Raw genomic sequence first — 21,790 nt, 5'->3', positions numbered from 1 at the left:
CCTAATCACAACCCTTACCCCAAAACAACCCTAATGTCAACCCTAACCATAACCCTAATCAAAACCCTAAATCCAACACACCCCTAATCCTAATCTCAACCCTAACCTCAAACCTAACCCTAATCCCAATACACCCCTAATCCCAACCCTAATGCCAACCCTAATCCAAACCCTAACCCCAACTCTAACCCTAACTTTAGCCGCAACCCTAGCCCTAACTTTAGCCCCAACCCTAAGGCTACTTTCACACTTGCGTCGTTTGGCATCCGTCGCAATCCGTCGTTTTGGACAAAAAACGGATCCTGCAAATGTGCCCGCAGGATGCGTTTTTTGCCCATAGACTTGTATTGCCGACGGATCGCGACGTGCACTGGATCAGTTGTGTTTTGGCGGACCGTCGGCACAAAAAATCATTCAATGTAACGTTTTTTTGTACGTCGCGTCCGCCATTTCCGACCGCGCATGCGTGGCCGTAACTCCGCCCCCTCCTCCCCAGGACATAGATTGGGCAGCGGATGCGTTGAAAAACTGCATCCGCTTCCCACATTGTGCACAATTTTCACAACGTGCGTTGGTATGTCGGGCCGATGCATTACGACGGCCCCGTACCGTCACGATTGTGAAAGAAGCCTAACCCTAAATTTAGCCCTAACCCTAACTCTAATTTTAGCCCCAACTGCTTTCTCCTGCCGGCCGATGGCGACAGATGGCGGGCGCACTGCGCATGCGCCCGCCATTTTGTTTCCCAAAGAAGATGCCAGCGGCCAGGAGAAGAAGCAGGAGGACCCAGGGACACCGGTAAGTATAATAGGGTCCCCGAATCCCCCTATTTCTCTGTCCTCTGATGTGCGATCACATTAGAGGACAGAGAATTACACACCACTTTTTATTTGCGATCGCCGGTAAACAGTTAATTACCGGCGATCGCAAAACAGGGGTCGGTATAACCGACCCCGATCATGTTCTTTGGGGTCTCGGCTACCCCCGGCAGCCGAGACCCCAAAGATCCTTCTGGTGCCAGCCGGCGGGCACACTGCGCATGCGCCCGCCGTTTTTTCGCCGGAAAAAGATGGCGGCGCCCATCGGGAGCCACGAGGAGCTCCGGAGGAGACAGGTGAGTATTGGGGGGCTATCTAGGACCCCATTTCTCTGTCCTCTGACGTGCGATCACATTGGAGGACAGAGAAATTAAAAGGGAAATTGCGGTTAATTACGGTTAATTACCGGCGATCACAAAAGCGGGGTCGGTAAAAAACCGAGACCCCGGAGAAAATCGGACTCTGGGGGCCGTTAATTAACGGCGCTGTGGTTTAAGTATCCTTAACTGCCGCAGTTAAAAGACGTATCGACGGTCGTTAAGGGGTTAATTAACCTAGCAAAAAGCCAAACAAAAAACCAGTGTGGGATTGCACTTTTTTTTTTTGCAACTTCACCGCACTTGGAATTTTTTTCCCCATTTTCTAGTACATGACATGCAAAAACCAATGATGTAGTTCAAAAGAACAACGTGTCCCGCAAAAAATAATCCCTTACATGGCCATATTGACAGAAAAATAAAGTTATGGCTCTTGGAAGGAGGGGAGTGAAAAACGAAAACGAAAAAATGAAAATACCCCGGGTCATGAAGGGGTTAATGCTGGTGTCAAAAAAATACAAATGAGAACAAGTAAAGATATATCAGGATCACTCACCAAATCTTTTGAGTCCTCCAGGCTCAGACAACCAACATGTACGATCACACTGTCCATCCTACAAGAGATGGAAATATGTTGGTGAGACTGGACATAATGTGCTGTATATACTCTACCTGTAATGTATGAGTTTTCTAAAGGCAGACATGAAGATATAGTTTGGAGTCTGGAAACTAATGAAGCCATTTGTGAATTACAAAAAAAAAAAAAAATTTATATCCTTAAGCCAGTTAGTCATGCTGTAAAAACATTATAAATAGCATTTTCCCAGAGTGCTCAAAACCACATTTAAGAAGTTTATTAACCCTTTAGATGCTTCACAGAAATAAAGTAATGTGAAAGGAAAACATGAGCATTTCAGGAGAAAATTAACAATACAATATGTTCTGCAATTTCTCCAAAATATACAGATACCCCCATATGTGGAGGAAAACTACTGTTTGGGTGTACGTCAGGGCTTGGAAGGGAAGGAGCGCCATTTAACTTTGCATGGAATAGCTAGCAGACACCATGTCGCATTTGGAGAGTCTCTGATGTGCCTTAACAGTGGTAACTCTCCCCACAAGTGATCCTATTTTGGAAACTATACCCCTAAAGAAACTTATCTACAGGTGTGGTGAGCCGCTTGAACCAACAGGTGCTTCACAAAATTTTATAACGGTTAGCAGTGAAAATAAAAAACAAACACACATTTTTCCAGTGCAAATGTTCCTTCAGCGCCACATTTTTCATTTTTATAAGGTACGAGGAGAAAATGGACTACAGAATTTGTTGTGCAATTTATCCTCACTACACAGATACCCCATATGTGGTGGAAAACTACAGATTGGGCGCATGGTAGGGCTCAGAAGGGAAGGGGCGCCAACTAAATTCTGAGGTGCAATTTTGGCTGGAACAGATTGCAAATGCCACGGCACGTTTGAAGAGTCCCTGACATGCCAAAACAGCAGAAACTCCCACAAGTGACCCCATTTTTGAAACTACACCTCTAAAGGAGTTCATCTAGTGGTGTAATGGGCATTGTTAACCCTCCAGAGATTCACAGAATTGTATAACATTGGGCTAAGTCACTAGAAAATTAACATTTTTTCTACTAATGTTACTTTGGCCTCAAGTTTTCAAGTTTTTAAAAGGGATAATAGAAGAAAATGGACCACGAAGTACGGTATGTTGCGTAATTTCTCTTGCGTACGCAGAAATCCCATAGGTGATCGAAAACTACTTTTGAGGCACAGTGCAATTCTCAGAAGGGAATGAGTGCCATATTGTAGTACTTATTTTGCTGGAATGGTTTGCAGGTGCCATTTTACACTGGCAGAGCTCCTGAGGTGCCAGAACATCAGAACCCCCCAGCCCATAAGTGACCTAATTTTACAGATTACACATCTCAAGGAATTCATCTAGGGGTGCAGTTATCATATTGACACAGTCACAGAATTTTATAGCATTGGGTGATGAAGAATTAAAATTTTATCTCAACCATTTTGTTTTAGCCCTAGAATTTGCATTGTCACATGAAGAATTGCACATTGCACCAAAATCTGTCACACAATTTCTGCTGAATGTGGTGACAACCCATATGTGTCTGTACAGTACTGCTAAGCCACAAAGCGAGACTCTAGATGGAAGTAGCACTATGTGACTCTTGGAGAACAAATTATCGTAGAAAGTTTGCGGACTCCATTTACAGAGGCCCTACGTGCCAGAAGAGCAGGAATTAAGTGGGCACTCATCTCTACAGAAGTGCTAAACAGAGGACACTACATGCGGTCTAGGCACATTGTGGGGCTCAGAAGTGACCGGGGCATTAGAATTCAGTTTTTTTTTTGTTTTGTTTTTTTGGGGGGGTGAGGAGCCATAGCCTTTGTGCTACCAGTAACATGCAGCCTCATATTTCGATTAACAGATGAAGGACCTGAGTGGAGCCTTTTTTGGTGAATTGAGTTGAAGCTTTTATTGGGAATATTTTACATAATGTTTGGGATCACATTTATCTGGGCTCTATGCTGAGCACTTACACTGGAGTTTCCATCTAAATCTCTAGTTGGAGAAGCAACAACAAATATCTAACTATATACAGGCCCAACCGAGGACCAAAATGGACAAAAAATTAAAGAGTGGGTGCTGTGTCCCCCCAATGAAGGGTCCAAGAAAAGAGTTTTTTCGGCGAGTACAAAAAAAATCCTTCTTCATCGCGGGACACAAATAACCATGGGACTTACTAAAGCAGTCCCAAGGGAGGGAACAGACTAGAGTGTCCAAATCAGATTGGATGACGGGCAACCGCCGCTTGCAACACCTACCTACCTACCTAGCCAGCACCAGCCGAGGCGTAGGATGTACACTGTAGAATCTTACAAAAGTCTGAAGACTGCAGAGGCCTGGTGGCGAACAGCCCAGGAGGCCCCCACTGCCCGGATGGAATGAGTCCTCACTCCCGGAGGGGGTGTTCTACCCTTAACTCAATAATTCTCCAGCATGCTGAATAGATTCAGAGTGCAATAGTAGACAGAGGCAGGGAGTCCCTTACGACGACTCTCAGGAATGACAAACAAGGCATCAGAACGCTTGAAGGATGCGGTCCTTGACAGGTAGAGACGCAAGGCTCAGACTAGGTCCAGCTTGTGGAGAGACCTTTCCAGGGGATAGACAGGAAATGGAGAGAAGGAAGGAAAATATCCTCGTTTATGTGGAATTGGGAGACATCCTTATGAAGGAAGGAAGGAACTGGTCGCACCTTATCCTAATGTAAGACACTGACAACTCGCCAATGAAGGGGAAGGAATGATCTCCCCTGCCGAATGGAGGGGGAGAGACTCCACCATGCCAGAGACTGCCTCACTAACTCAAAGAGGAATAAATATGGGGTGATCCAGAGACTAGATCCTTTTGTCTCAAGCTGACAGGAGGGCCAGATGGAGGAACCAGGGATGGAACTGCGCGAAAGGGACTGCTTCCATTGCGGCACTCATCTTTCCTACAACTCTCAGAGCACGAATTCCCCATGTGGAGTGAAAAAATATTTTCCTCTGGAAGAACTTTTGCGGTATCAAGGAACATGCCAAGGAAAACTAGGTGCTGGGCCGGGATCAGAGTCGATTTTGCTATGTTGACTACCAATCCTAGACGGGTAAGAGCATCCAGGGTAGGGAATGACTATAATTCCCTTGGAATGAAGAATGACAATGACAGCCGCCATAACCTTCATGAACACTTTGGGAGTAGAGTCTAGCCCAAAGGGTATAGCTGTGAACTGATTTTGCTCCCCCTGGACGATGAAGCAGAGAAACCTCTAATGTGCCAAGCAGACAAGGATGTGGAGATGGGCATCCTGGATGTCCACCGAGCAGAGGAACTCCTCTGGCTCTATGGAGGCAACTACCGAGCAGAGGGATTCCATTTGGAAATGAAAGAGGAGCACTCAACGGTTAAGTAGCTCGAGATTCAGGTTCAGACAGAGCGAACAGTCTGGTTTGGATTGGAAACCAGAGAAGCGTTCTTGAGAGGGAAGGGAAATGATGACGCCTGCTGGGAGGAGAGAGGAGATGGCTTGGAGGAAACCGAGAACCTGAAATGTCAGTGGGCACCCTGGTCTGCTAGCCGAAACCACATTGACCAGGGATCATACCATCGAACGCCCGCTATCCTTTTACCGTGGGCTTAATACTACTCAAACACAGTGTGAGGGTAAAACAGCTTGGCAATAGCTTATTGAAATAGAAAACAGGAAAATAATACATAGAACAGTCACAGCAAAATACCCAAGATTGTGCAAAATTAGAGTCTCACCCTTCCGCTGACTTGCCGAGATAAGAGCAGCTGTTACTTCAGAGCTTCCAGACTACCCCACCTGTGGCACGCACATACAGTAGAGGCAACAACAAGTTCAGGAAGAGGACAATCCATTCAGGTACAAGGCCAGTTGACCGGATGGTCATAACCTGGCTTCTCCGAACATCTCCATGGAGTCAGGGGACCGGAGGGTCTCATTCCTGGCTTTCACAAACGTATCCGTGGGTCAGTGATGGTCAATGGAGAAGATCTGCATTCTTTCAGACAGGGCCCTGGTCCCCTAAGGTGGCATCCTGTAGATTGACAAGTCTGTGTCCCTCGTTATGGAGCCAGAGTCTCTGGTTCTTTGGATCTCTTGGTTGTCTCAGTCTCCTGTTACAGAGGCATATAACCTCTTTTTATAGTTAACAAGTGTCCCTCAATCCAGCATTCATAGGTAAAGAGGAAGAATGGTGACTAGATCAAGTTGCATTATTTGATTATTTAATCTATTTGCATAATTTTTTCTCTATTTTGCAAGTCAATAAACTAGCTGGCCTGGACAATGTGCAATCAGCATATCAGCAAACATCATTGTTCCATGACCCTGTATGAAAGAAGAGTCAACATTTCAGACTCTTGACCAAGTGAAGAAAAAAAACGCATAAATAAGTAAACACAGAGATAACAGTTTATTCTTCCTGGCTTGCAGAAAATAGACCTCTGGTTAATTAAGATACAATTGTGTCGTCACAATTACCCACGTGGGCAATCTGGTCCATAAGCTCAGCCATTTCGTCTGGGGATAAAATGCCCTGCCAATAAAATGCCCTGCCGAAGGAGCTTTGCTCAGGCAGAAACTGACATGGCTATCCATGTGGAAGTGCAGGTGGGACAAAGAGGCGCCAAAAGCCTCATAGGTGTGAAAGTATTAAATTGCTTTTATTTACATAAACTATCCATTTATGAACCTTTCTAAAAGGCTACTTTCACACTTGCGTTTTTCAGCTTCTGTCACAATCCATCGATTATTGAGAATGCAGGATCCTGCAAAAAAATTTGCAGGATCCTGCAATTTCCCATAGACGTGTATTAGCGATGGATTGTGATGGATGGCCATCCGTTTCATCCGTCGTGCACTGGATCTGTCAGAAAATAGCGATCTGTCGTGCGGAGAAAGCGTTCATAGGAATGTTTTTTTCTGCACGTCGGGAAATCTGTCAGCGACGGATCCTGCGCTGCCCATCATCGGCTATAATGGAAGCCTATGGACGCAGAATCCGTCGCTGACCGTCACACATTGGAATCCAGCGACTGATCCCGTTTTTTCCCCCTCTGAGCATGCCCAGAAAGATCTCTCTCTCTCACATTTAATTCCCAGAATTTGTGGACAATGCATCCGTCATTATACTGGACTTTTTTCTGTCTTGACTCTGATTACACTGGATGCGTCACACACGTTTTTGCCTATTTTCGTGACGTCCGTCGATACATCATTTTGCTGCACAACGACAGACAGCAGAAAATGCAAGTGTGAAAGTAGCCTAAGAAGTTTTACCTAGGAACAATGCAGTATAAGAAAAACTTCACAACTAAAGAACAATATAGTATGATATTACATCATGTCAGCATGTAGCGTGTTGAAGGGACGTATCTCCAGTGCACTAAACTATATACTTCTCTGTGGTTTTACCCTAATCCAGTGCCACTCACTTGCCTCTGGCGTGCTTCACCCACTCCTCAGCCAGCCTCTTTCTCTCCTGGACACTGAGGGATATCCCTTCTCCTGTAGTCCCATTCACTGTAGAACATGCAAAATAAGGCAAAAATAAAAATATCAACTAAATATAGAGCTTTGTAATTATCATTAGGCCACAAGTTCCAGCATGCTGGCTTTCAGGAGAAAACATACAACACTGCCAATCCCTATATCATGGGAACTGCTAGGAGGGCAACTGTGGGGCATGTGCCTGGGTGTTTGGTGCGAGTCACTTTGCCCCAGGTGATGACATTCCTACCTAAATCTGTGTCCTATACATAGACTTAAAAGGGGGTATCCATACATATACTGATACCTATCTTTGCATTAGGTCATCGATATCGAATGTTGTGGTCAGACACCCCACGATCAGCTGTTATTAGCACCTGTGGCGGCATGTAATCATTGAGCAGTGCCCCACTGCACAGATCCGTTCAATGTGTAGCAGCTGCTGTCGAGTTCTTCAGATCAGCTCCTATTCAACAGACGTTAAGATGGCTACAGAATTTCCCACTGCTCCATCTCCACAGACCAGCTGTAATATGGAGTGAAACCTAGCAGGGACAGTTTCATTTTTCCTTTTATGGTGCTACAAGAAAATTAACCATTATTTTAAAATAGACAAAAAACTGAAGCAAGTTCAAAGAAGAGCGACCAGGATGGTGAGCAGACTGCAAACTATGTCCTACAAGGAAGGATTATAGGATCTGTGTTGTGAATTCTGTGGCTGAGTTCACTTCTGTGGTCACAAGTGGTATTGCAGTCTCTGGGCTTCCTCCCTCAGGTGTTTTGGTGAGCTCGTTGGCTGCCTTGCTATTTAGCTCCACCTGAGTCTGTCTTCCTTGCTCCTTGTCAATGTTCCAGTGTTGGATCTGAGCTACTGCATCTTTCCTTGGGCCTGCTGCTCTGCTAGATAAGTGCTTCTAGTTTGTTTTCTGTTTTTTCTGTCCAGCTTGCTATTAACTTTTGCTGGAAGCTCTGAGAAGCAAAGGGGTGCACCGCCGTGCTGTTAGTTCGGCACGGTGGGTCTTTTTGCCCCTTTGCGTGGTTTTCGTTTTAGGGTTTTTTGTAGACTGCATAGTTCTCTTTGCTATCCTCGCTCTGTCTAGAATATCGGGCCTCACTTTGCTGAATCTATTTCATTCCTACGTTTGTCTTTTCATCTTGCTAACAGTCATTATATGTGGGGGGCTGCCTATTCCTTTGGGGTATTTCTCTGAGGTAAGTCAGGCTTGTATTTCTATCTTCAGGCTAGTCAGCTCCTCAGGCAGTGCCGAGTTGCATAGGTAGTTGATAGGCGCAATCCACTGCTGCTTACAGTTGTGTGAGGATAGTTCAGGTACTGCAGTCTACAGAGATTCCACGTCTCAGAGCTCGTCCTATTGTTTTTGGTTATTGCCAGATCTCTGTATGTGCGCTGATTACTGCACGCTGTGTTGCCTGATTGCCGGCCATAACAGTACAAGGAGCCTACCAATGATTTCCAATAGAGGGAAAAAAGAAATCCTGACATCATTTTTTTTTCTTAGCTCTGTCTTCAGTCTTTTTTTTCCCCTAGACATTAGAGTGCTTCAGGACACAGCTGTGGACATGGATATTCAGGCTCTGTGCTCCTCAATGGATAATCTCGTTGTAAATGTACAAAAGATTCAAGATACTATTGATCAGAAATCGATGCCAGAACCAAGAATTCCGATTCCTGATTTGTTTTTTGGTGACAGAACTAAGTTCCTGAGCTTCAGAAATAATTGTAAGCTATTTTTGGCCTTGAAACCTCATTCTTCTGGTAATCCTATTCAACAGGTTTTGATTATTATTTCTTTTTTGCGCGGCGACCCACAGGACTGGGCGTTTTCTCTTGCACCAGGAGATTCTGCATTGAGTAATGTTGATGCATTTTTCCAGGCGCTGGGATTGCTTTACGATGAGCCTAATTCAGTGGATCAAGCTGAGAAAAATCTGCTGGCTTTATGCCAGGGTCAGGATGATGTAGAAGTATATTGCCAGAAATTTAGGAAATGGTCAGTACTCACTCTGTGGAATGAATCTGCACTAGCGGCTTTGTTCAGAAAGGGTCTCTCTGAAGCTCTTAAGGATGTAATGGTGGGATTTCCTATGCCTGCTGGTTTGAATGAGTCTATGTCCTTGGCCATTCAGATCGGTCGTCGCTTGCGCGAGCGTAAATCTGTGCACCATCTGGCGGTATTGTCTGAGAGTAAGCCTGAGCCTATGCAGTGCGACAGGACTATGACTAAAGTAGAACGGCACGAACACAGACGTCTGAACAGACTGTGTTTCTATTGTGGTGATTCTACTCATGCTATTTCTAATTGTCCTAAACGCACTAGGCGGTTCGATAGCTCTGCCGTTATTGGTACTGTACAGTCCAAATTCCTTTTGTCCATTACCTTAATGTGCTCTTTGTCATCATATTCTGTCATGGCGTTTGTGGATTCAGGCGCTGCCCTGAATCTGATGGATTTGGATTATGCTAAACGTTGTGGATTTTTCTTGGAGCCTTTGCGGTGTCCTATTCCGTTGAGAGGAATTGATGCTACACCTTTGGCCAAGAATAAGCCTCAGTACTGGGCCCAGCTGACCATGTGCATGGCTCCTGCACATCAGGAAGTTATTCGCTTTTTGGTACTGCATAATTTGCATGATGTGGTCGTGTTGGGGTTGCCATGGCTACAAACCCATAATCCAGTATTGGATTGGAACTCTATGTCGGTAACCAGCTGGGGTTGTCAGGGAGTACATGGTGATGTTCCATTTTTGTCTATTTCGTCATCCATTCCTTCTGACATCCCAGAGTTCTTGTCTGACTTTCAGGATGTATTTGAAGAGTCCAAGTCTGATGCCCTACCTCCGCATAGGAATTGTGATTGTGCTATCGATTTGATTCCTGGTAGTAAATTCCCTAAGGGTCGTTTATTTAATTTGTCCGTACCTGAACACACCGCTATGCGCAGTTATGTGAAGGAGTCCCTGGAGAAGGGACATATTCGCCCATCGTCGTCACCATTGGGAGCAGGGTTCTTTTTTGTAGCCAAGAAGGATGGTTCGCTAAGACCGTGTATTGATTACCGCCTTCTTAATAAGATCACTGTTAAGTTTCAGTATCCCTTGCCATTGATTTCTGACTTGTTTGCTCGGATTAAGGGGGCTAGTTGGTTTACTAAGATTGATCTTCGTGGTGCGTATAATCTGGTGAGAATCAGGCAGGGAGATGAATGGAAAACGGCATTTAATACGCCCGAGGGTCATTTTGAGTATCTGGTGATGCCGTTTGGACTTGCCAATGCTCCATCTGTTTTTCAGTCTTTTATGCATGACATTTTCCGTGAGTATCTGGATAAATTCTTGATTGTTTACTTGGATGACATTTTGATCTTCTCAGATGATTGGGAGTCTCATGTGAAGCAAGTCAGAATGGTTTTCCAGGTACTGCGTGCTAATTCCTTGTTCGTGAAGGGATCAAAGTGTCTCTTCGGTGTGCAGAAAGTTTCATTTTTGGGGTTCATCTTTTCCCCTTCTACTATCGAGATGGATCCGGTTAAGGTTCAGGCCATCCAGGATTGGACTCAGGCGACATCTCTAAAAAGTTTGCAGAAATTCCTGGGCTTTGCTAATTTTTATCGTCGCTTCATCTGTAATTTTTCTAGCATTGCCAGACCATTGACCGATTTGACCAAGAAGGGTGCTGATTTGGTTAATTGGTCTTCTGCTGCCGTGGAAGCTTTTCAGGAGTTGAAGCGTCGTTTTTGCTGTGCCCCTGTGTTGTGTCAACCTGATGTTTCTCTTCCGTTCCAGGTCGAGGTTGATGCTTCTGAGATTGGTGCAGGGGCGGTTTTGTCACAGAGAGGTTCTGGTTGCTCAGTGTTCAAACCATGTGCTTTCTTTTCCAGGAAATTTTCTGCTGCTGAGCGTAATTATGATGTGGGCAACCGAGAGTTGCTGGCCATGAAGTGGGCATTCGAGGAGTGGCGTCATTGGCTTGAGGGTGCTAAGCATCGCGTGGTGGTTTTGACTGATCATAAGAACCTTACTTATCTTGAGTCTGCCAAGCGCTTGAATCCTAGACAGGCCCGTTGGTCGTTATTTTTTGCTCGTTTTGATTTTGTGATTTCATACCTTCCGGGCTCTAAAAATGTGAAGGCGGATGCTCTGTCTAGGAGTTTTGTGCCCGACTCTCCGGGGTTATCTGAGCCGGCGAGTATCCTCAAGGAAGGAGTCATTGTGTCTGCCATCTCCCCTGATTTGCGGAGAGTGTTGCAGAAATTTCAGGCTAATAAACCTGATCGTTGTCCGGCCGAGAAACTGTTCGTCCCTGATAGGTGGACTAGTAGAGTTATCTCTGAACTTCATTGTTCGGTGCTGGCCGGTCATCCAGGAATCTTTGGTACCAGGGAGTTGGTTGCTAGATCCTTCTGGTGGCCATCTCTGTCACGGGATGTGCGTGCTTTTGTGCAGTCCTGTGGAATTTGTGCTAGGGCTAAGCCCTGCTGTTCACGTGCCAGTGGGTTGCTTTTGCCCTTGCCGGTCCCGAAGAGGCCTTGGACACATATTTCGATGGATTTCATTTCTGACCTTCCCGTTTCTCAAAAAATGTCGGTCATTTGGGTGGTCTGTGATCGCTTTTCTAAAATGGTCCATCTGGTGCCCTTGGTTAAATTGCCTTCCTCCTCTGATTTGGTGCCTTTGTTCTTCCAGCATGTGGTTCGTTTACATGGCATTCCTGAGAATATTGTTTCTGACAGAGGTTCCCAGTTTGTCTCGAGGTTCTGGCGAGCCTTTTGTGGTAGGATGGGCATTGACCTATCTTTTTCCTCGGCCTTCCATCCTCAGACTAATGGCCAGACCGAACGAACCAATCAGACCTTGGAAACATATCTGAGATGTTTTGTTTCCGCTGACCAGGATGATTGGGTGTCATTTTTGCCGTTGGCTGAGTTCGCCCTTAATAATCGGGCCAGCTCGGCTACCTTGGTCTCTCCATTTTTCTGCAATTCTGGGTTCCATCCTCGTTTCTCTTCAGGACAGGTTGAGTCTTCGGACTGTCCTGGTGTGGATTATGTGGTGGACAGGTTGCAGCAGATCTGGACTCAGGTAGTGGACAATTTGACCTTGTCCCAGGAGAAGGCTCAGCTTTTCGCTAATCGCAGACGCCGTGTGGGACCCCGACTTCGTGTTGGGGATCTGGTTTGGTTATCTTCTCGTCATATACCTATGAAGGTTTCCTCTCCTAAATTTAAACCTCGTTTTATTGGTCCGTATAGGATTTCTGAGATTCTCAATCCGGTGTCTTTTCGTCTGACCCTCCCAGACTCCTTTTCCATACATAATGTATTCCATAGGTCGTTGTTGAGGAGATACGTGGCACCTATGGTTCCATCTGTGGAGCCTCCTGCCCCTGTTTTGGTGGAGGGGGAATTGGAGTATATTGTGGAGAAGATTTTGGATTCTCGTGTCTCTAGACGGAAACTCCAGTATCTGGTCAAATGGAAGGGTTATGCTCAGGAAGATAATTCCTGGGTTTTTGCCTCTGATGTCCATGCCCCAGATCTTGTTCGTGCCTTTCATGTGGCTCATCCTGGTCGGCCTGGGGGTTCTGGTGAGGGTTCGGTGACCCCTCCTCAAGGGGGGGGTACTGTTGTGAATTCTGTGGCTGAGTTCACTTCTGTGGTCACAAGTGGTATTGCAGTCTCTGGGCTTCCTCCCTCAGGTGTTTTGGTGAGCTCGTTGGCTGCCTTGCTATTTAGCTCCACCTGAGTCTGTCTTCCTTGCTCCTTGTCAATGTTCCAGTGTTGGATCTGAGCTACTGCATCTTTCCTTGGGCCTGCTGCTCTGCTAGATAAGTGCTTCTAGTTTGTTTTCTGTTTTTTTCTGTCCAGCTTGCTATTAACTTTTGCTGGAAGCTCTGAGAAGCAAAGGGGTGCACCGCCGTGCTGTTAGTTCGGCACGGTGGGTCTTTTTGCCCCTTTGCGTGGTTTTCGTTTTAGGGTTTTTTGTAGACTGCATAGTTCTCTTTGCTATCCTCGCTCTGTCTAGAATATCGGGCCTCACTTTGCTGAATCTATTTCATTCCTACGTTTGTCTTTTCATCTTGCTAACAGTCATTATATGTGGGGGGCTGCCTATTCCTTTGGGGTATTTCTCTGAGGTAAGTCAGGCTTGTATTTCTATCTTCAGGCTAGTCAGCTCCTCAGGCAGTGCCGAGTTGCATAGGTAGTTGATAGGCGCAATCCACTGCTGCTTACAGTTGTGTGAGGATAGTTCAGGTACTGCAGTCTACAGAGATTCCACGTCTCAGAGCTCGTCCTATTGTTTTTGGTTATTGCCAGATCTCTGTATGTGCGCTGATTACTGCACGCTGTGTTGCCTGATTGCCGGCCATAACAGATCTGGGAATGGTTAGCTTGCGAAAAAGAAGACTAAGAGGAGGCTTAATAGCGGTCTACAAATATCTAAAGGGATGTCACAGTTTAGAGGAATCATCATTATTCTCGTTTACTCATGGAAACACAAGAAGCAATGGAATGAATCTGAAAGGGAGAAGATACAGATTAGATATTAGAAAAACTTTTTTGACAGTGAAAGGGCTCAATGAGTGGAACAGACTGCCACGAGAGGTGGCGAGTTCTCCTTCAATGGAAGTCTTCAAAAAGAGGCTGGAAAGACATCTGTCAGATGGCTTAGGCTTCTTTCACACTAGCGTCGGAATCTCCCCGTCGCAATGCGTCGGGGAGAGATTCCGACGCTAGCGTTTAACGCATTGCACAATGGAGGCAGCGGATGCATTTCTCCGGCGCATCCGCTGCCCCATTATAAGGTGCGGGGAGGTGGGGACGGAGTTCCGGCCGCGCATGCGCGGTCGGAAAAAGCGGTCCGTCAGGAGCAAAAAACGTTACATGTAGCGTTTTTTGTTCCCGACGGTCCGCCAAAGCACGGCGCATCCGTCGCTCGACGGATGCGACGTGTGGCAATCCGTCGCAAATGCGTCGTCAATGCAAGTCTATGGGGAAAAAACGCATCCTGCAAGCACTTTTGCAGGATGCGTTTTTTCTGCAAAACGACGCATTGTGACGGATTGCAGAAAACGCTAGTGTGAAAGTAGCCTTAGTGAATCCTGCACTTTACTGAGCAGGGGATTGAACACGATGACCCTGGAGGTCCATTCAAACTACGGTAAATCAATGTGCACAGTATACTGATCCACCGAAGCGAGAGACATGGTTTGTACCCATAATTCTGAGTATAATACGAATGAAAGGATTCTCCTGTATTCAACCGCATTTCAAGAACATGGTGGGCTTTACGACAATGGACTTGTGACTTTTCAACAAGTTATATTTGTAGAAACTCACCAAAAATATTCTTAACTTTCTGCTTCTGTACCAGGTAATCTACATATTGCTGGATGATGGAAAGATTGATCTCACTATAAACAGAAAATAGAAATATTACCAGATATATCCAGTTCTATATGTACCATATATTTTCGCAGAAGATTGAGAGTGGTCATGCAATGCAAATGCTTGAATGGTCTATTATTTCTCTGCACATAAGTTCTTTATGTAAAGACATTATATCATAGAGGGCACAGGAGTAGAAGTTGCAGATTTGGAATGGCAGCCCAGGAGCGTCAAGCTTCATTCATTCCTTAGACTGGTTATTCAGTTTGCACCGGCACCTAGTTTCAGACTCCTTATGTTAACATGTTCAACCAATTAAAACATGCTGGATGTGACATCTTCGTAACCATGAAACTGCTGCTGCAGTCCTGTATCACTGTCTTCTTCTACAGTCGATGAATGAACTCTTCTCCCTTGTGCTGACAGACATTGATGTTGCAGAGTGTGTGACCACCCCTTGCTGCCACAGAGTTTAACATCTGCTTTCTGCTACACTCATACATGTGCTAACTGATGTGTGTGCTTTCCTCCCCATCTACAGCCTGTGTGATCTGCCCACCCTGATAACTTGGATGCTTTCCTCACTCACTGTTCTAATGAAGTGTACAACCCCCTGCTTTTCTCTCGAACACTAGTATAAGATAGCAGAGAGAGCCCTCAGTTTGCAGTCTAACCAGTGTCAGGCAACAGGACAGTCACTTACATGAAGAGGTTACACAATGATTCTATAGCGGCAAAAAAATTTTCAGTGAAGACTCTTTAGAATGTTGCTTAATTTTAAGTTTAAGAAGCCAATAATGTCAGTGTAAAGGTGACCATAGTCATTAAAGCAGATCTATTTGCTTACTTTAATATTATATCACCAAATCTGTACTGATAATAGCCCAAAAGGCACCAATAATTGTGCCCCTCTGCTGCTAGATGTGTTTAGGAGTTTAATGGAGAGAGCACTCACCCACCACTCCCTGCAGTGGGTGACAAGTTGCTGTCTATACATGCACACATGGCAGCCTGTCAATCACAGCCATGATGGGTGGAAGCGAGGAAAGACAGGCATGTGCAAATCTCAAACACACCGGACTTACGGTAAATTCTTGTGCTATTTTGGCCCTATAACTACTGGAATATACTTCCATAGTGCAGCCCATTAAGTGGAGACATCAGCTTTAACATGTACCCATTTGATAATTTTTCTATTATACTGGCTGCCAAGATTAGAGGGCATGTAGGGACGCATTGGCACATGCTCCATTAAAAACTCATTAGGGCCCATAATTGTTATCAATGGTAGGTAATCGCTACTACAGGTCCAGGTCTTAACAGTTCGAAACTTACAAGTTCAAATTCATCGGTGTGAAAGTGGCAGCTACCAGGCCCTTCAGTCTCTTCCCATCAGATGCCATTATTTTGCTTAGGAAACTAAAAAAAAACAAAAGTTCCAGAATTTTATTTTTTTTAGAAAATGAGGAAACTGAACTACTAAAATAACATAACGGAAGTTCCACACAACCATGTTCACACCCTGCAGCTAAAAAATCAAAGTATGTGCATTTCCAGTGTACTTTCTACGTTCGTTGGGTAAAGCCACGGTGCTGACACCTTCAAAAATATATCACACACTTCTTAATAAGGTTCAAAATAGAAGAAAGGTAGCACTCACCCTTCGATTAAAACTTTCTTTATCCAGTCGTGTAATAGCGGGTTGGGGGTTCTGCGGGAGGAATGTGGCGGACTTCAGGAAGTGACGGCCGTTTCACGCTCAATGTGCTTCAATGGGTTTCATGCATAAAGGGAAGTGACGAGGGACGGAAAATTAGCAAGAGTGCGGATTTAAAACTTTAACTTTTACTTGTCAGTTCCTAAAAAGATGTTCAACACCTCTATAAAATTATGTATAAACTAGTAAAAGTTAAGTTTTAAAACCCCACTCTTGCGAATTTTTCTGATTCTACTGCGGAATAAATGGTGGTGGGAGATTATATGTAGTATTTCTCTCGCTCGCTATACGAAGTGACGAGGGATGCATTTACATACAAGTGAACACCCAATAAACGATATCGTTACCTTCCACCAGTTGACACATATTACACCGTGAACATACAACACAAATTAAAAACAATTGATTGAGATATTAAAATGCCATATTCTGCAGTTGTTATATGCAACCTTATCTATAAAAAAAAAAAAAAGTAATGTCACACTTATCACTTAACCCTGCAGGACTTTGTGCTCTTGGGCAGAGAAAATCCAGAAGTCTGTGGAGATCCCTGAACATACAGGGAGAGGAGGGTCTCGTACATCACTAGCCTATGTCTCATCTTGTGTAGAGAGCAGAGACACCCGGTACCAACTAAGGTCGAACAGTGACCCACAAAAGTAGCACTGGATCACTTGTGTGGACAGAGCAATTGGGCTAGAAATAGATCAGACAGTAACCGCATCATTAATCTTTCTTCATATACACGAACGGCCGTGGACCATAGGGTTCTTGAGGCCGATACGATCTTTGTTCCTACCACCAGAACACTTTAGGTCAATTGTCACAGGCAAAGGCTCCAGAAGATGGAAAGACCATATGCAAGAGGTCCACTGGGGTAATCCTGAGTTGTTAACCTTTGCAGGTCTGGAAAGAGTCCAACTGCCAAGGCAAGGCGGGGATCTTCACAGACTTCTGGTGCAGAGACAATCTAGGTGGATTTTCTCTGCCCAAGAGCACAAAGTCCTGTAGGGTTAAACGATAAGTTTGACATGAATTAATTGTTTTCAATTTGTGTTGTATGTTCACGGTGCAATATGTGTCAACAGGTGGAAGGTAACAATATCGTTTATTGGGTGTTCACTTGTATGTAAATGCATCCCTCGCCACTTCCCCTTATGCATGAAACCCGTTGAAGCGCATTGAGCGTGAAATGGCCGTCGTTTCCTGAATTCCACCACATTCCCCCCGCTGAACCTGAACCCAATACTACATGACTGAATGAAATTTTAATCAGAGGGTGAGCGCTACCCTTTCTTCTACTTTGGACATTGCTCTTAAAGGCTTTTATGGTATGCACCTGTACTCCGATGGTTAATGGTGGTTTGATAAAAGACTGAACGGGTGGCATACAACTGCTTCAACCAAGGACTGAGTGCCAGCATTCCTCTGCTATAAAATTTCTTAACCCTGCTGTTGTCTTCGGTCAAAAACGACCGACCTTGAACTTCAATATTCTTTAAAATATTCAAGATGCGGCTCTGAAACCCGTGGCCGACCGACCCATCCTCATTTAAGTCTATCAACCACAAGTTTCAGAACCGCATCTTGAACACCCCAAAAACTACCAAAGTTAAAAATCGGTCTCCCCAGACCGAAGACAACAGCAGTGTTAATAAGGTTTACTAGTAATTTAATGATATTGATGAGTAACCAGCCTGTGTGCAGAGAACAAGAGGTCAGCACAGCGTGACTTATACATCCAGTTCTAGTTCAGTCTTTTAGAGCAGAGGAGGAAGGATACAGATATGCTGAGACTGCACAATTACTACATCCGCCTTCCTAGAAACAAAATGCCACAAACGCAACTAGTGACACTATAGGAACAAACTTTTTTTTTTTTTTAATTAAGGTGTAATGCAAAATCTATTACAGAAAATGCGCCATTTATAATAGTGGGGTCTTCTAAGGTGGCAGAGGGGCACCGGGGCTTGGGTAAGTCTGCCGCTTCTGCATTCCCTATACACACCCCCTTGGGTCAGGACAGGAGTTCAAATGTAACCTAAGACAACAGAAATTTCCGTAACGTGTACAGTCATGGCCGAAAGTTTTGGCACCCTTGAAATTGTTACAGAAAATGAAGTAAGTAATTTAAGTAATTAAATTATTGTAATTACTTATTTATTTCCTTTGTGTGTATTAGAAAAACGCTCACACAGGACATAATTTCAAACAAAACCTCAATAATAGGATGGGCAAAGTTGTTGGCACCTTTCCAAAATTGTGGGTAAACAACTTTGTATCAAGCACGACACTCAAACTCACTTGTGGCAAGTAACAGTGTATATCACAGAACTTCTCTGTGGTCATTTGCTTTTCTCCTCTAAGACACTGACCAATATAAACACAGCAGCATCATAGAGGTGGAAAAGCAAACTTTTACAGATGGTCGCAGCTAAAGACAACATTTGTCCTATGTGACCACGCAGGAAACTTTGCAGTTACCGAGTCCCTTCCTGCTGTTGGAGCATAGAGCACTGCTTATAACAGTGAAGTCAGGCACTCCGAGTCTTCAGCGCTGCTCTACTGTGCACCGGCGCTCCCATAGAATTCTCCCTGTAACGCAGCCGTATTTTGATTGACCAGCATCATATATCAGAGAAGGTCTGTGGTTAAAGGGGAATACTGACATATTTGGCATTCTATATAACAGAGGTTGGGGGTAGGTGAAGAGTTTAGGAAACATGTGGCATAGAAGAAAAAGAAAAACTGATCCAGAATCAATTGGAGAATGGTACTCAGATTAAATGTAAAAATCAAGTAAAACGATCATCTTTCTATGGAAATGACAGGGCACATCATCTGCAGATTTTGTCTGCAGTATCGTCTCTATGCACCCAATCATACACCTCTTCTCCTGACATCACCCACACCCAAATACAAAATACCAGGGATTGTCTGTCCGCTGTCTCTTACATCATGTCCTCACTATCTGAAACAGAATCTCTCCAAAATTGAACTTCAGGTGTTTCTTCCTTCTACCTGTACCCAAATAATGCAATAGGCTTGGATGGTTCAACCATAACTCCCAAGCACTCTGGTCACTGTCTTGGGGTCATATTTGAAACAGAACTTTCCTTTATTCCCTATATCCAATCATTCACTCAAGTTACCTGCACCTTAAAGGGATCCTGTCAGCAGGATTGTGCACAGTAACCTACAGACAGTGTCAGGTCGGCACCTTTATACTGATTACAATGATACCTGGTGGTGAAATCAGTCTTGTGGTTGTTGTGTAATCTTTATTTTCAGTTTTAAGTTAATGATATGCTCGTGCTGCAGGGCGGCCTGTGTGGGGTCTTTATGTGGTGCTCTGATTAGGTATTAATTAGTATAGCTTCTGACAGGTTACTGATCCCTCCCTGACCTTCCCCCTAGTTTACATAATGAATATCTACTATATAATTGTCTAAGGGTCACTTCCGTCTTTCTGTCTGTCTGTCACAGATATTCATTGGTCGCGGCCTCTGTCTGTCATGGAAATCCAAGTCGCTGATTGGTCGTGGCAAAACGCCCACGACCATTGCCACGACCAATCAGCGACGGCCATAGTGTGGCAGCGAAATGGCCGCTGCTTTACTGCCCTGCAGTCAGCGCTGAGCGCTCACACAGGGTTAATGCCAGCGTTACCGGACCGCGGTGTAACGCACTCCGTTAACGCAGCTATTAACCCTGTGTGACCAACTTTTTACTATTGATGCTGCATGCGCAGCATCAATAGTAAAAAGATCTAATGTTACAAATAATAATAATTAAAAAAAAAGGTTATTCTCACCTTCCGACGTTGCGCGCTGTCCTCGGCAGTGCAAGCGGCAGGTTCCGGTGCCAAGGATGCTATGTGGGAAGGACCTGCCATGACGTCATGGTCATGTGACCGCGACGTCATCACAGGTCCTGCGCTCATACCAACCCCGGGACCGGAAGCTGCCGCATGCACCGCACACAGGTGCCAGGACTTCAAGGGGCCTTCAGAAGGTGAGTATATGTTTGTTTTTTATTTTAAATCTTTTTAAACCACGCATATAGTGCCCACATTGCTATATACTACGTGGGCTGTGTTATATACTACATCTCTGTGCTATATACTATGTGTTATGGCTGGCAATCAGGCAACACAGCGTGCAGTAATCAGCGCACATACAGAGATCTGGCAAAAACCCAAAACAATAGGACGAGCTCTGAGACGTGGAATCTCTGTAGACTGCAGTACCTGAACTGTCCTCACACAACTGGAAGCAGCAGTGGATTGCGCCTATCACTACCTATGCAACTCGGCACTGCCTGAGGAGCTGACTAGCCTGAAGACAGAAATACAAGCCTGACTTACCTCAGAGAAATACCCCAAAGGAATAGGCAGCCCCCACATATAATGACTGTTAGCAAGATGAAAAGACAAACGCAGGAATGAAATAGATTCAGCAAAGTGAGGCCCGATATTCTAGACAGAGCGAGGATAGCAAAGAGAACTATGCAGTCTACAAAAAACCCTAAAACGAAAACCACGCAAAGGGGCAAAAAAGACCCACCGTGCCGAACTAACAGCACGGCGGTGCACCCCTTTGCTTCTCAGAGCTTCCAGCAAAAGATAATAACAAGCTGGACAGAAAAAACAGAAAACAAACTAGAAGCACTTATCTAGCAGAGCAGCAGGCCCAAGGAAAGATGCAGTAGCTCAGATCCAACACTGGAACATTGACAAGGAGCAAGGAAGACAGACTCAGGTGGAGCTAAATAGCAAGGCAGCCAACGAGCTCACCAAAACACCTGAGGGAGGACGCCCAGAGACTGCAATACCACTTGTGACCACAGAATTCACAACAGTACCCCCCCCTTGAGGAGGGGTCACCGAACCCTCACCAGAACCCCCAGGCCGACCAGGATGAGCCACATGAAAGGCACGAACAAGATCTGGGGCATGGACATCAGAGGCAAAAACCCAGGAATTATCTTCCTGAGCATAACCCTTCCATTTGACCAGATACTGGAGTTTCCGTCTAGAGACACGAGAATCCAAAATCTTCTCCACAATATACTCCAATTCCCCCTCCACCAAAACAGGGGCAGGAGGCTCCACAGATGGAACCATAGGTGCCACGTATCTCCTCAACAACGACCTATGGAATACATTATGTATGGAAAAGGAGTCTGGGAGGGTCAGACGAAAAGACACCGGATTGAGAATCTCAGAAATCCTATACGGACCAATAAAACGAGGTTTAAATTTAGGAGAGGAAACCTTCATAGGTATATGACGAGAAGATAACCAAACCAGATCCCCAACACGAAGTCGGGGTCCCACACGGCGTCTGCGATTAGCGAAAAGCTGAGCCTTCTCCTGGGACAAGGTCAAATTGTCCACTACCTGAGTCCAGATCTGCTGCAACCTGTCCACCACATA

The 21,790-nt window shown here is 45.0% G+C and overlaps 1 protein-coding gene across 3 annotated transcripts in view; it reads right to left on the bottom strand.

The window, feature by feature from the left end:
• The window catches only part of NPL (N-acetylneuraminate pyruvate lyase), a 40,801-nt gene that overhangs the window by 11,084 nt on the left and 7,927 nt on the right, over positions 1–21,790 (bottom strand). For 2 of the 3 annotated variants that reach the window (XM_069737739.1, XM_069737741.1), the window contains 4 exons: positions 15,972–16,055; positions 14,589–14,662; positions 7,176–7,263; positions 1,692–1,749 (listed from right to left, as the gene is read on the bottom strand). In XM_069737739.1, coding sequence (XP_069593840.1) covers positions 1,692–1,749; positions 7,176–7,263; positions 14,589–14,662; positions 15,972–16,055 — 304 coding nt within the window. Of the gene's footprint in view, positions 1–1,691; positions 1,750–7,175; positions 7,264–14,588; positions 14,663–15,971; positions 16,056–16,296; positions 16,404–21,790 lie in introns of all 3 variants that reach the window. The other variant, XM_069737740.1, reaches the window with a different exon arrangement.

This window comes from Ranitomeya imitator, chromosome 8, assembly GCF_032444005.1.
Source record: "Ranitomeya imitator isolate aRanImi1 chromosome 8, aRanImi1.pri, whole genome shotgun sequence".
Taxonomy (NCBI): domain Eukaryota; kingdom Metazoa; phylum Chordata; class Amphibia; order Anura; family Dendrobatidae; genus Ranitomeya; species Ranitomeya imitator.
The sequence above is the reverse complement of the archived record's forward strand: the minus strand, read 5'-3'. Positions and strand labels throughout refer to the sequence as shown.